The sequence below is a fragment of the Salvelinus fontinalis genome, chromosome 7 (genome assembly GCF_029448725.1).
Source record: "Salvelinus fontinalis isolate EN_2023a chromosome 7, ASM2944872v1, whole genome shotgun sequence".
In the NCBI taxonomy this organism is placed as follows: domain Eukaryota; kingdom Metazoa; phylum Chordata; class Actinopteri; order Salmoniformes; family Salmonidae; genus Salvelinus; species Salvelinus fontinalis.
In genome coordinates, this window is record NC_074671.1 from 5,895,490 (window position 1) to 5,908,078 (window position 12,589).

Genomic DNA, 12,589 nt, shown 5'->3' on the forward strand with positions numbered 1-12,589 from the left:
CCTGACGGCATCACTAGCTGCGTCCTCAGAGCATGCGCTGCCTGGAGTGTTTTACGGACATCTTCAATCTCTCCCTATCCCGGTCTATTGTCCCCACTTGCTTCAAGATGTCCACCATTGTTCCTGTACCCAAGAAAGCAAAGGTATCTGAATTAAATTACAATTGCCCCGTATTACTCACTTCTGTCATCATGAAGTGTTTTGAAAGGTTAGTCAAGGATCATATCACCTCCACCTTACCCGACACCCTAGACCCACTACAATTTGCATACCGCCCCAATAGATCCACAGACGATGCAATCGCCATCGCACTACACACTGCCCTATCCCACCTGGACAAGAGGAATACCTATGTCAGAATGCTGTTCATTGACTATAGCTCAGCATTCAACACCATAGTACCCTCCAAGCTCATCATCAAGCTTGAGGCCCTGGGTCGGAACTCCGCTCTGTGTAACTGGGTCCTGGACTTCCTGACGGGTCGCCCCCAGGTGGTAGGAAACAACACCTCCATTTCGCTGATCCTCAACACCGGGGCTCCACAAGGGTGTGTGCTCAGCCCCCTCCTATACTCCCTGTTCACCTATGACTGCATGGCTACGCACGCCTCCAACTCAATCATTTCTACAAGCATTTCGCTACACCCACAATAACATCTGCTAAATATGTGTATGTGACCAAAAACATTTGATTTGATTATGCATAGGTTATAAATTGGACGTTGTTCATTATAAATTTATGCTAAACATATTCTGTTAGTGTTATTGTTTACAACCATAGCCATCATTATGACTAATGGACACTATAGAAGGCTTGTAAATTCATGACGCATTTTGTATTTGGCAGTTTGTTTGGCAATGACATCAGTAACAGGTGTTGGCAAGATAACACAAACAGATGTGGGACCATCAGGCAAGGCAAGGGAGACCCCCTTAGCCTTACCTGGGGCGGTAAGGTAGCCTAGTGGTTGGAGCGTTGGGCCAGTAACCGAAAGGTTATTGGATCGAATCCCTGAGCTGACGAGGTAAAAATCTGTCGTTCTGCCCCTGAACAAGGCAGTTAACCCACTGTTCCCCGGTAGGCCGTCAATGTAAATAAGAATTTGTTCTTAACTTACTTAGTTAAGCCTAGTTAAATCAATAAAAAAAAAACCTGTCTCAAGCCATTTAGTTGTTTCATCCTCCTCCAACCCCTTCCCCTCTCTCAGTTCAGTCTACCATTAGCTAGGGCAGCCTTGATGGAGACTGGTCATTTATGGTGAATTTTTTGATCTCACTCCCTCTTCTAGGCTGCTAAACTGCTTCCTAATGCGGGATGGAGGGATGGAGGGAGGGGAGGACAGAAAAAAGGGATCATATTTCATGTCTGGGAGAATGGATCACATCCTCTACTCCTCCTGCAGGGAGGGTGAGGGACCAGGCTAGGCAGTGTGACTACAGGGAGGGAGAGGGACCAGGCTAGGCAGTGTGACTACAGGGAGGGAGAGGGACCAGGCTAGGCAGTGTGACTACAGGGAGGGTGAGGGACCAGGCTAGGCAGTGTGACTACAGGGAGAGAGGGGCCAGGCTAGGCAGTGTGACTACAGGGAGGGAGAGGGACCAGGCTAGGCAGTGTGACTACAGGGGGAGAGGGACCAGGCTAGGCAGTGTGACTACAGGGAGAGAGGGGCCAGGCTAGGCAGTGTGACTACAGGGAGAGAGGGGCCAGGCTAGGCAGTGTGACTACAGGGAGGGAGAGGGACCAGGCTAGGCAGTGTGACAATAGGGAGGGAGAGGATCCAGGCTAGGCAGTGTGACTACAGGGAGGGAGAGGATCCAGGCTAGGCAGTGTGACTACAGGGAGGGAGAGGATCCAGGCTAGGCAGTGTGACAATAGGGAGGGAGAGGGGCCAGACTAGGCAGTGTGACTACAGGGGGAGAGGGACCAGGCTAGGCAGTGTGACTACAGGGAGAGAGGGGCCAGGCTAGGCAGTGTGACTACAGGGAGGGAGAGGGACCAGGCTAGGCAGTGTGACTACAGGGAGGGAGAGGGACCAAGCTAGGCAGTGTGACTACAGGGAGGGAGAGGATCCAGGCTAGGCAGTGTGACTACAGGGAGGGAGAGGGACCAGGCTAGGCAGTGTGACTACAGGGAGGGAGAGGGGCAAGGCTAGGCAGTCTGACTACAGGGAGAGAGGGGCCAGGCTAGGCAGTGTGACTACAGGGAGAGAGAGGGACCAGGCTAGGCAGTGTGACTACAGGGGGGGAGAGGGACCAGGCTAGGCAGTGTGACTACAGGGAGGGAGAGGGGCCAGGCTAGGCAGTGTGACTACAGGGAGGGTGAGGGGCCAGGCTAGGCAGTGTGACTACAGGGAGGGAGAGGATCCAGGCTAGGCAGTGTGACTACAGGGAGGGAGAGGGACCAGACTAGGCAGTGTGACTACAGGGAGGGAGAGGGACCAGGCTAGGCAGTGTGACTACAGGAAGGGAGAGGGGCCAGGCTAGGCAGTGTGACTACAGGGAGAGAGGGGCCAGGCTAGGCAGTGTGACTACAGGGAGGGTGAGGGACCAGGCTAGGCAGTGTGACTACAGGGAGGGAGAGGGACCAGGCTAGGCAGTGTGACTACAGGGAGGGAGAGGGACCAGGCTAGGCAGTGTGACTACAGGGAGAGAGAGGGACCAGGCTAGGCAGTGTGACTACAGGGAGAGAGGGGCAAGGCTAGGCAGTGTGACTACAGGGAGGGTGAGGGGCCAGGCTAGGCAGTGTGACTACAGTTAGACGGACCAGGCTAGGCAGTGTGACTACAGGGAGGGAGAGGGACCAGGCTAGGCAGTGTGACTACAGTTAGAGGGACCAGGCTAGGCAGTGTGACTACAGGGAGGGAGAGGGGCCAGGCTAGGCAGTGTGACTACAGGGGGGGAGAGGGACCAGGCTAGGCAGTGTGACTACAGGGAGGGAGAGGGACCAGGCTAGGCAGTGTGACTACAGGGAGAGAGGGGCAAGGCTAGGCAGTGTGACTACAGGGAGGGTGAGGGGCCAGGCTAGGCAGTGTGACTACAGTTAGACGGACCAGGCTAGGCAGTGTGACTACAGGGAGGGAGAGGGACCAGGCTAGGCAGTGTGACTACAGGGAGGGAGAGGGACCAGGCTAGGCAGTGTGACTACAGGGAGGGTGAGGGGCCAGGCTAGGCAGTGTGACTACAGTTAGACGGACCAGGCTAGGCAGTGTGACTACAGGGAGGGTGAGGGACCAGGCTAGGCAGTGTGACTACAGGGAGGGAGAGGGGCCAGGCTAGGCAGTGTGACTACAGGGAGGGAGAGGGACCAGGCTAGGCAGTGTGACTACAGGGAGGGTGAGGGGCCAGGCTAGGCAGTGTGACTACAGGGAGGGAGAGGGGCCAGGCTAGGCAGTGTGACTACAGGGAGGGAGAGGGGCCAGGCTAGGCAGTGTGACTACAGGGAGGGTGAGGGGCCAGGCTAGGCAGTGTGACTACAGTTAGAGGGACCAGGCTAGGCAGTGTGACTACAGGGAGGGAGAGGGACCAGGCTAGGCAGTGTGACTACAGTTAGACGGACCAGGCTAGGCAGTGTGACTACAGGGAGGGAGAGGGACCAGGCTAGGCAGTGTGACTACAGTTAGAGGGACCAGGCTAGGCAGTGTGACTACAGGGAGGGAGAGGGGCGAGGCTAGGCAGTGTGACTACAGGGAGGGAGAGGGGCCAGGCTAGGCAGTGTGACTACAGGGAGGGTGAGGGACCAGGCTAGGCAGTGTGACTACAGGGAGGGTGAGGGACCAGGCTAGGCAGTGTGACTACAGGGAGGGAGAGGGACCAGGCTAGGCAGTGTGACTACAGGGAGGGAGAGGGACCAGGCTAGGCAGTGTGACTACAGGGAGGGTGAGGGGCCAGGCTAGGCAGTGTGACTACAGGGAGGGTGAGGGGCCAGGCTAGGCAGTTTGACTACAGGGAGGGTGAGGGGCCAGGCTAGGCAGTTTGACAGTCTTGAATACATTACAGCTTCCATACCCTGTACTTAATTTATAACACATGGGTTTGGGAAAGGAAGAAGCTAAATATTATAGTGGTATTGCGAATACTGTTTCAGGCTTAAAGAACATGGATTTTAAACAGCACAAACTGTCCACAATAAGTTCTTCCCTCCTAGTGGTTAGAGCGGTGGACTTGTAACCCGAAAGGTTGCCGGATCGAATCCCCGAGCTGACAAGGTAAACATCTGTCATTCTGCCCGTGAACAAGGCAGCTAACCCACTGTTCCCCAGTAGGCCGTCATTGAAAATGAATGAAAATAGAGGAACAGGATAGATATTCTCTCCGTCATACTGCCTTAATACCTTCCACTAGTCTGCCCTAGACCTCAGTGACTCAGTGTGATTTGCTGGCTAGTAGTTCCTTAATTATTTCGGGCACCCTCAGGATACACCCCCCCCCCCCCAAAAAAGTGTGATTTGTTTCCCTTTACGAGGTCGAGTGTCCCTTCCCTCAGTAATAGCATTCAGACCCAGGCAGCAAAGTAATTATATATATATTTTTTTACATGAATCAGGTACAACGAGCCTGTCAACTAGGATAACTCTGGCGTTATCCAGACCCTGTCGGAGACTCTGAGAGGCTAATTTAATATGTTGTATGATCTCTACTGTGAAATAAATCAGAGATTGAGTCTCCTCTTCTATAGAGATCCACCTGACCCTGGACCAATGCTGCTGATTTATCACTTTATGCCAGGGTGTGTGTGTGTGTGGGTGTGTGTGTGTGTGTGTGCGTGTGTTGGTATGCTGTGTGTGTGTGTGTGTGTGTGTGTGTGTGTGTGTGTGTGTGTGTGTGTGTGTGTGTGAGTGAGAGAGTGAGAGAGAGAGAGAGAGAGAGAGAGAGAGAGAGAGAGAGAGAGAGAGAGAGAGAGAGAGAGAGAGAGAGAGAGAGAGAGAGAGAGAGAGAGAGAGAGAGAGAGAGAGAGAGAGAGAGAGAGAGAGAGAGAGAGAGAGAGAGAGAGAGAGAGAGAGAGAGACTAACACACTGAAGCCTCAGGACCAGAACATCCAATCAATCAGAATAAACCAAATTACAACACAGTCAAAACAAAACTACATTGCTTATTGGGAAACACAAGCACAAGCACAGAGCAAAATGCAGTGCTATCTGGCCCTAAATCGACAGTACACCGTGGCTAACTATTTGACTATGGTTACTGATCAAAACCTTAGAAAAACCTTGACAAAGTACAGGCTCAGTGAGCACAGCCTTGACATTGAGAAGGGTAGACACAGGAAAACCTGGCTCCCTGTAGAGGAAAGGCTGTGCAACCACTGCACAACAGCAGAACCTGAGACGGAGCTGCATTTCCTGACAAAATGTCAAAAATATAAAACAATTAGAGAGTGTCATTTCCCCAAATTTGAAACTCTTATTCAAGGTTTCAAAGACCTCTCTGATGAGGATAGGCTACCCGTCCTGTTGGGGGAGGACGCAGAGAGCTGTGGGTTGGCAGCGCACTACATTGCTGCCTGCCATAAGTTGAGGGACAGTGTCTGACAGACCAATCAACCTGCACATGTACTCTACTGTATGTTTATTGTTATTGTTGAATGTATGGTTATTTTGACACTTGGTTATTGTTGTTACTGTTGTCCCGTTGACCATTTTGATTCTCATTTTTATATTGTAAATAAGCTTTGGCAATATGTACATTGTTACGTCATGCCAATAAAGCAAATTGAATTGAATTGAATTGAGAGAGAGAGAGAGAGAGAGAGAGAGAGAGAGAGAGAGAGAGAGAGAGAGAGAGAGAGAGAGAGAGAGAGAGAGAGAGAGAGAGAGAGAGAGAGAGAGAGAGAGAGAGAGAGAGAGACATGCCTGCCCTGCTACTATTTCAGTAGGAAATCCCGATATCACATTACATGACATTCTGCTAAATGGGTAATGAGGTTTGTCTGGACCTATATCACATTACATGACATTGTGCTGAGTGGGAAAGGAGAGATTCGTCTGGACCTATATCACATTACATGACATTGTGCTGAGTGGGTAATGAGGTTCGTATGGACCTATATCACATTACATGACATTCTGCTAAATGGGTAATGAGGTTCGTATGGACCTATATCACATTACATGACATTCTGCTAAATGGGTAATGAGGTTCGTATGGACCTATATCACATTACATGACATTCTGCTAAATGGGTAATGAGGTTCGTATGGACCTATATCACATTACATGACATTCTGCTAAATGGGTAATGAGGTCCGTCTGGACCTATATCACATTACATGACATTCTGCTGAGTGGTTAATGAGGTTCGTCTGGACCTATATCACATTACATGACATTGTGCTGAGTGGGTAATTAGAGATCCGTCTGGGCCTATATCACATAACATGACATTGTGCTGAGTGGGTAATGAGGTTCGTCTGGAACGTGACTCTGGTGAACCTGCAACCTACCAACTGCATGCCAAATGACATCCTATCCCCTACCCCAGGGTTTCTTAAACTAGTTATACAAATTATATATTATATATAATTTCCTATACAAATTATATATATTATATCATTTCCTATATATTGCATTTCTTTAGACCAGGGCCAGAGGGTGCCATGGGCTCTGGTCTAAAGTAGTGCACTATATAGGAAATAGGGTGCCACAGGGCTCTGGTCTAAAGTAGTGCTCTATATAAGGTATAGTGTGCCATAGGGCCCTGGTCTAAAGTAGTGCACTATATATAGGGAATAGGGTGCCATTTGGCTCTGGTCTAAAGTAGTGCACTATATAGGGAATAGGGTGCCATAGGGCTCTGGTCTAAAGTAGTGCACTATATAGGGAATAGGGTGCCATTTTGGACACACCCTCAGTATGTATACTAAGGACAAGAGAATGATTTTGGGACAGGTTTCACTTTGAGGATACACAGTTTGTCTCCTAATAGAGCAGTAGGTAAGAAGGTATGTGTGTGTGTGTGTGTGTGTGTGTGTGTGTGTGTGTGTGTGTGTGTGTGTGTGTGTGTGTGTGTGTGTGTGTGTGTGTGTGTGTGTGTGTGTGTGTGTGTGTGTGTGTGTGTGTGTGTGCGTGTGTGTGTGTTTGCGTGTGTGTGTGTTTGCGTGTGTGTGTGTGTGTGTGTGTGTGTTTGCGTGTGTGTGTGTTTGCGTGTGTGTGTGTGTGTTCGTTTTCTCTGTAGATACAGTGTGTTATAGTATAATACTGTAGGGAATGACTGTGATTGACACACACACCCACACATACACATTTTTCAGGCAGTCCTCTCTCCTGGTTGGATCTGTATTCTACTCCTCTATGCTGTCAGTTCTGTAAAACACTACCGATGCTCTTCTCCCCTCGTTCCCTCGTTCACTCCCTCCTCCGTCCTCCTATCCTCCCTCATTTGTCAGAGGCTGCTGCACCAACTATGTTTCCAGTTTCACGTGGAGATATACAGTATCTATTTATACTACATATATTTATAAACTGGGTGGTTCGAGCCCTGAATGCTGATTGGCTGACCGCCGTTGTATATCAGACAGCCGTTGTATATCGTTTACCACGGGTATGACAAAACGTTTATTTTTATTTATTTTTACTGCTCTAATTTATTTTGACTCTGCGTTGTGTCGTGCCTAAGAACATCCCTTAGACGTGGTAGGTTGGCCATATACCACGCCCCCTCGTGCCTTATTGTTTAAATGTACACCCCCCCCCCCCCCTCCTCTCGAGATACACATCACGCCTGACTCGTTAACCTGTACAATACTCTAGTCTTCTACTTCAACAGAGACTTGGTGTGTGTTCCAAATGGCACCTTATTCTCTATGAGCCCTGGTCAAAAGGAGTGCAGTAGGTAGGGTTTAGGGTGCTAATTGGGATGAAGTTTAGGGCTGTCTTTGAACTGCATGTCGGATTCTCCCTTCTGCAGAGATGCACAAGAATGAGAACTGAAATTACTGCAAGAAAATACCCTACGTAAATACAATAACAATATCGAGTTTGGAGGAACAATTGATTCCATGAGAAAACCCCTCCTGTATCTCTCCTATCTCTCCGTCTGAGAAAACCCCTCCTGTATCCATCTTATCTCGCCCTCTGAGGAAAACCCCTCCTGTATCCCTCCTATCTCTCCCTCTGAGGAAATCCCCTCCTGTATCCCTCCTATCTCTCCCTCTGAGGAAATCCCCTCCTGTATCCATTCTATCTCTCCGTCTGAGGAAATCCCCTCCTGTATCCATTCTATCTCTCCGTCTGAGGAAAACCCCTCCTGTATCCATCCTATCTCTCCGTCTGAGGAAAACCCCTCCTGTATCCCTCCTATCTCTCCGTCTGAGGAAAACCCCTCCTGTATCCATCCTATCTCTCCGTCTGAGGAAAACCCCTCCTGTATCCATCCTATCTCTCACCGTTGTTTTTGTATGAGTAAGAAGAGGACTCACAGTTATCACAGGCAGCGCAGTAGGATGGACGCCTTTGCAGTGTGGTACAAAACCGGCGGGAGTACACATACGCACAAACACACACACACACACACACGCACGCACACACACACAAACACACATGCACACACACACACACACACACACACACACACACACACACACACACACACACACACACACACACACACACACACACTGAAAATCCAGCGGGGTACAGTTACACCCCTGAGAGGATAGATTATAAATGAGGTGGGTGGTGTAATCTCCTCCCTTCCACCCTCCCTCCTCCTCTTCATCCTCCCCTCATCCCACCCTCCCCCTCCTCTTCATCCTCCCCTCATCCCGCCCTCCCCCTCCTCTTCCTCCTCCCCTCATCCCGCCCTCCCCTCCCTCTCTTACCTTGGCAGGCAGGGAGGAGCTGGGTTTCTCCAGGAGGTCCCAAAGCTTCTTCCTCTTCTCCTGGCAGCAGGTGTTATCAAATTCTATCTCTCCCTCTCTTTCTTTCAGCGTCTCCGCCTCCCTCCGCAGCTCCTCGTTCATCTGTTCTTTCTTCTGGTGGTACCGGGCCTGGCAGCAGGACTCCAGGTAGATCTCATCTACACCCCAGTAGTCCAGCTCCTGACCGAACGACAGGGCGCACATCTCCTCCATCATGTGCAGCTTCCCTGTGCGGTAGAAGTTGAGGATGGAGGTGAAGGCGCCAGGGTGCCGGTCAAAGAAATATTCGTTCTCATGGAGACTGTAGTCATCGCAGACCTCCATCAGGCTCTCGTGGGTGTTGCAGTCGCGAAGCTTACCCAGGCGTGTGCGTGGCAGCCGGTCCAACGTCCGCCACAGGACCTCGTGGTTTAGACCTCCGACGTTGACGCGAACCCTCCTGGAGCGGGCCTTGCTGCGGATGATCTGGATGGGATCTGGGGGGAGAGAAGTCACCCCTGGGTGGTTGATGGGAGTCTTAGGGCCGACCTTCTCAGCCATGGTGGTGTACCGGAAGAAGGGGGATGGAGGTTTACCTGTGAGGAGGAGGAGGAGATGTGAGGTGAGAATTAAAAAGCTGAAAATATAAAAGAAATACAAAAAAGAATGTTGGAGAGAGAGAGAGAGAGAGAGAGAGAGAGAGAGAGAGAGAGAGAGAGAGAGAGAGAGAGAGAGAGAGAGAGAGAGAGAGAGAGGGAGAGAGAGAGAGATCAACAGATTGGAGATTACGCACAGGCACATTTACAGAAATCTCTAATGAATAGTCATGGCTCTAACAATACAGTGTTCTGGTCCTTATAGCAACAACACAGTGTTATAGTCCTTATAGCAACAACACAGTGTTATAGTCCTTATAGTAACAACACAGTGTTATAGTCCTTATAGCAACAACACAGTGTTATAGTCCTTATAGCAACAACACAGTGTTATAGTCCTTATAGCAACAACACAGTGCTCTAGTCCTCATAGCAACAACACAGTGTTATAGTCCTTATAGCAACAACACAGTGTTATAGTCCCTATAGCAACAACACAGTGTTATAGTCCTTATAGCAACAACACAGTGTTATAATCCTTATAGCAACAACACAGTGCTATAGTCCTTATAGTAACAACACAGTGTTATAGTCCTTATAGTAACAACACAGTGTTATAGTCCTCATAGCAACAACACAGTGTTATAGTCCTCATAGCAACAACACAGTGTTATAGTCCTTATAGCAACAACACAGTGTTATAGTCCTATAGCAACAACACAGTGTTATAGTCCTCATAGCAACAACACAGTGTTATAGTCCTTATAGCAACAACACAGTGTTATAGTCCTTATAGTAACAACACAGTGTTATAGTCCTCATAGCAACAACACAGTGTTATAGTCCTCATAGCAACAACACAGTGTTATAGTCCTTATAGCAACAACACAGTGTTATAGTCCTATAGCAACAACACAGTGTTATAGTCCTATAGCAACAACACAGTGTTATAGTCCTCATAGCAACAACACAGTGTTATAGTCCTTATAGCAACAACACAGTGTTATAGTCCTTATAGTAACAACACAGTGTTATAGTCCTCATAGCAACAACACAGTGTTATAGTCCTTATAGCAACAACACAGTGTTATAGTCCTATAGCAACAACACAGTGTTATAGTCCTTATAGCAACAACACAGTGTTATAGTCCTTATAGTAACAACACAGTGTTATAGTCCTTATAGTAACAACACAGTGTTATAGTCCTTATAGTAACAACACAGTGTTATAGTCCTTATAGCAACAACACAGTGTTATAGTCCTTATAGCAACAACACAGTGTTATAGTCCTTATAGCAACAACACAGTGTTATAGTCCTTATAGTAACAACACAGTGTTATAGTCCTTATAGCAACAACACAGTGTTATAGTCCTTATAGCAACAACACAGTGTTATAGTCCTTATAGTAACAACACAGTGTTATAGTCCTCATAGCAACAACACAGTGTTCTAGTCCTTATAGCAACAACACAGTGTTATAGTCCTTATAGCAACAACACAGTGTTATAGTCCTTATAGCAACAACACAGTGTTATAGTCCTTATAGTAACAACACAGTGTTATAGTCCTTATAGTAACAACACAGTGTTATAGTCCTCATAGCAACAACACAGTGTTATAGTCCCTATAGTAACAACACAGTGTTATAGTCCTCATAGCAACAACACAGTGTTATAGTCCTTATAGTAACAACACAGTGTTATAGTCCTTATAGCAACAACACAGTGTTATAGTCCTTATAGCAACAACACAGTGCTATAGTCCTTATAGCAACAACACAGTGTTATAGTCCTTATAGTAACAACACAGTGTTATAGTCCTATAGCAACAACACAGTGTTATAGTCCTTATAGTAACAACACAGTGTTATAGTCCTTATAGCAACAACACAGTGTTATAGTCCTATAGCAACAACACAGTGTTATAGTCCTTATAGTAACAACACAGTGTTATAGTCCTTATAGCAACAACACAGTGTTATAGTCCTATAGCAACAACACAGTGTTATAGTCCTCATAGCAACAACACAGTGTTATAGTCCTTATAGCAACAACACAGTGTTATAGTCCTTATAGCAACAACACAGTGTTATAGTCCTTATAGTAACAACACAGTGTTATAGTCCTTATAGCAACAACACAGTGTTATAGTCCTTTGTTACGTTCCCCAGTTTCTGTGTTCTGTTTTGTATTTTAGTGTGTGTGTTTCAGAAGATAGCTTCCTGAAATACTCCCCAACCAGCTGATTGGTCAACCCCAGGCTAATTGGTGATTGGAGCTGACCCCGCCCCCTCGTCAAGAAGCAGCTGACTCTAATCACCATTGCCACCTGAAGATAAAAGCCAGTGTTCTGCCCAAGATTGAGATTGAGAGTAGGGAGAGAGAGGAGATGAGATTTGGAGTAGAGATTTGGAGATTGAGAGAGAAATTAGATTGTGATATAGTGTGGGTTGTGTATCAGAAAGTGTGGTATGTACTGTTGTTGTTGGTAGCAGTTCTGTTGTTGTTGGTAGCAGTTTTTCTATGTCCTGTGTTTGTGAGTGTTTGTGAAATCGTTAAAAATTACTCTGTTTCATTTGTTCCCAGGGGGGAAGGAGAAGGCACTTTGGGAGTGCTTAGGCAAGAGGCCCGCGGGCATACATATACCCGTAGTATATTTACTGTCTAGGCACACTAGGTAAGACCTGGGCGGACCACCCCCTGTATTTTGGTTAGGGCACCAGGCGGTGTGAAGTTAGGTAAGTTAAGTGGGTAGGCAGGTTAGATAGGAGAGGGGGAACTTTGATATTTACTTTCTTTGCTTTGGTTCCGTCCAGCCCCTTTTCCCCATATTACCGTGTAAGAAAATAAATTCTAATAACGGTAAATTCTGCTTTTGTGTCATCCTTACTCGCACCTACAGTCCATACCTCTTGCACTTCAGGGAGTTGAGTTGTAGCAGGGAGTTGCGTTCCCTCTTCTCAGAGGCGTGCGTAACATAATGGGGGCTCATCCGGGATTCCATTAAACCCACCGGACCCTGCTGCACTGAGCTCTCTGTGGTTAGTGATTGAGGTGTGATGGTAGGTTGTGAGTTTGGATGACTTGTTTAGTTTGTGTGTTCAGTAAATTGTTGTGTACAAGATGGCTGCCTCAGCCATCTCCAAGTTCATTGAAG

At 47.8% G+C, this 12,589-nt stretch overlaps 1 protein-coding gene across 1 annotated transcript in view; it reads right to left on the reverse strand.

Moving 5' to 3' along the window:
• Positions 1-9,426, reverse strand: part of LOC129858942 (potassium voltage-gated channel subfamily B member 2-like) — a 324,590-nt gene extending 315,164 nt beyond the window's left edge. The window contains exon 1 of the mRNA XM_055928188.1: positions 8,817-9,426. Within this exon, the coding sequence (XP_055784163.1) occupies positions 8,817-9,395 (579 nt within the window). The 5' untranslated portion in view covers positions 9,396-9,426. The remainder of the gene's footprint in view (positions 1-8,816) is intronic.
• Positions 9,427-12,589: the final 3,163 nt, after the last annotated feature.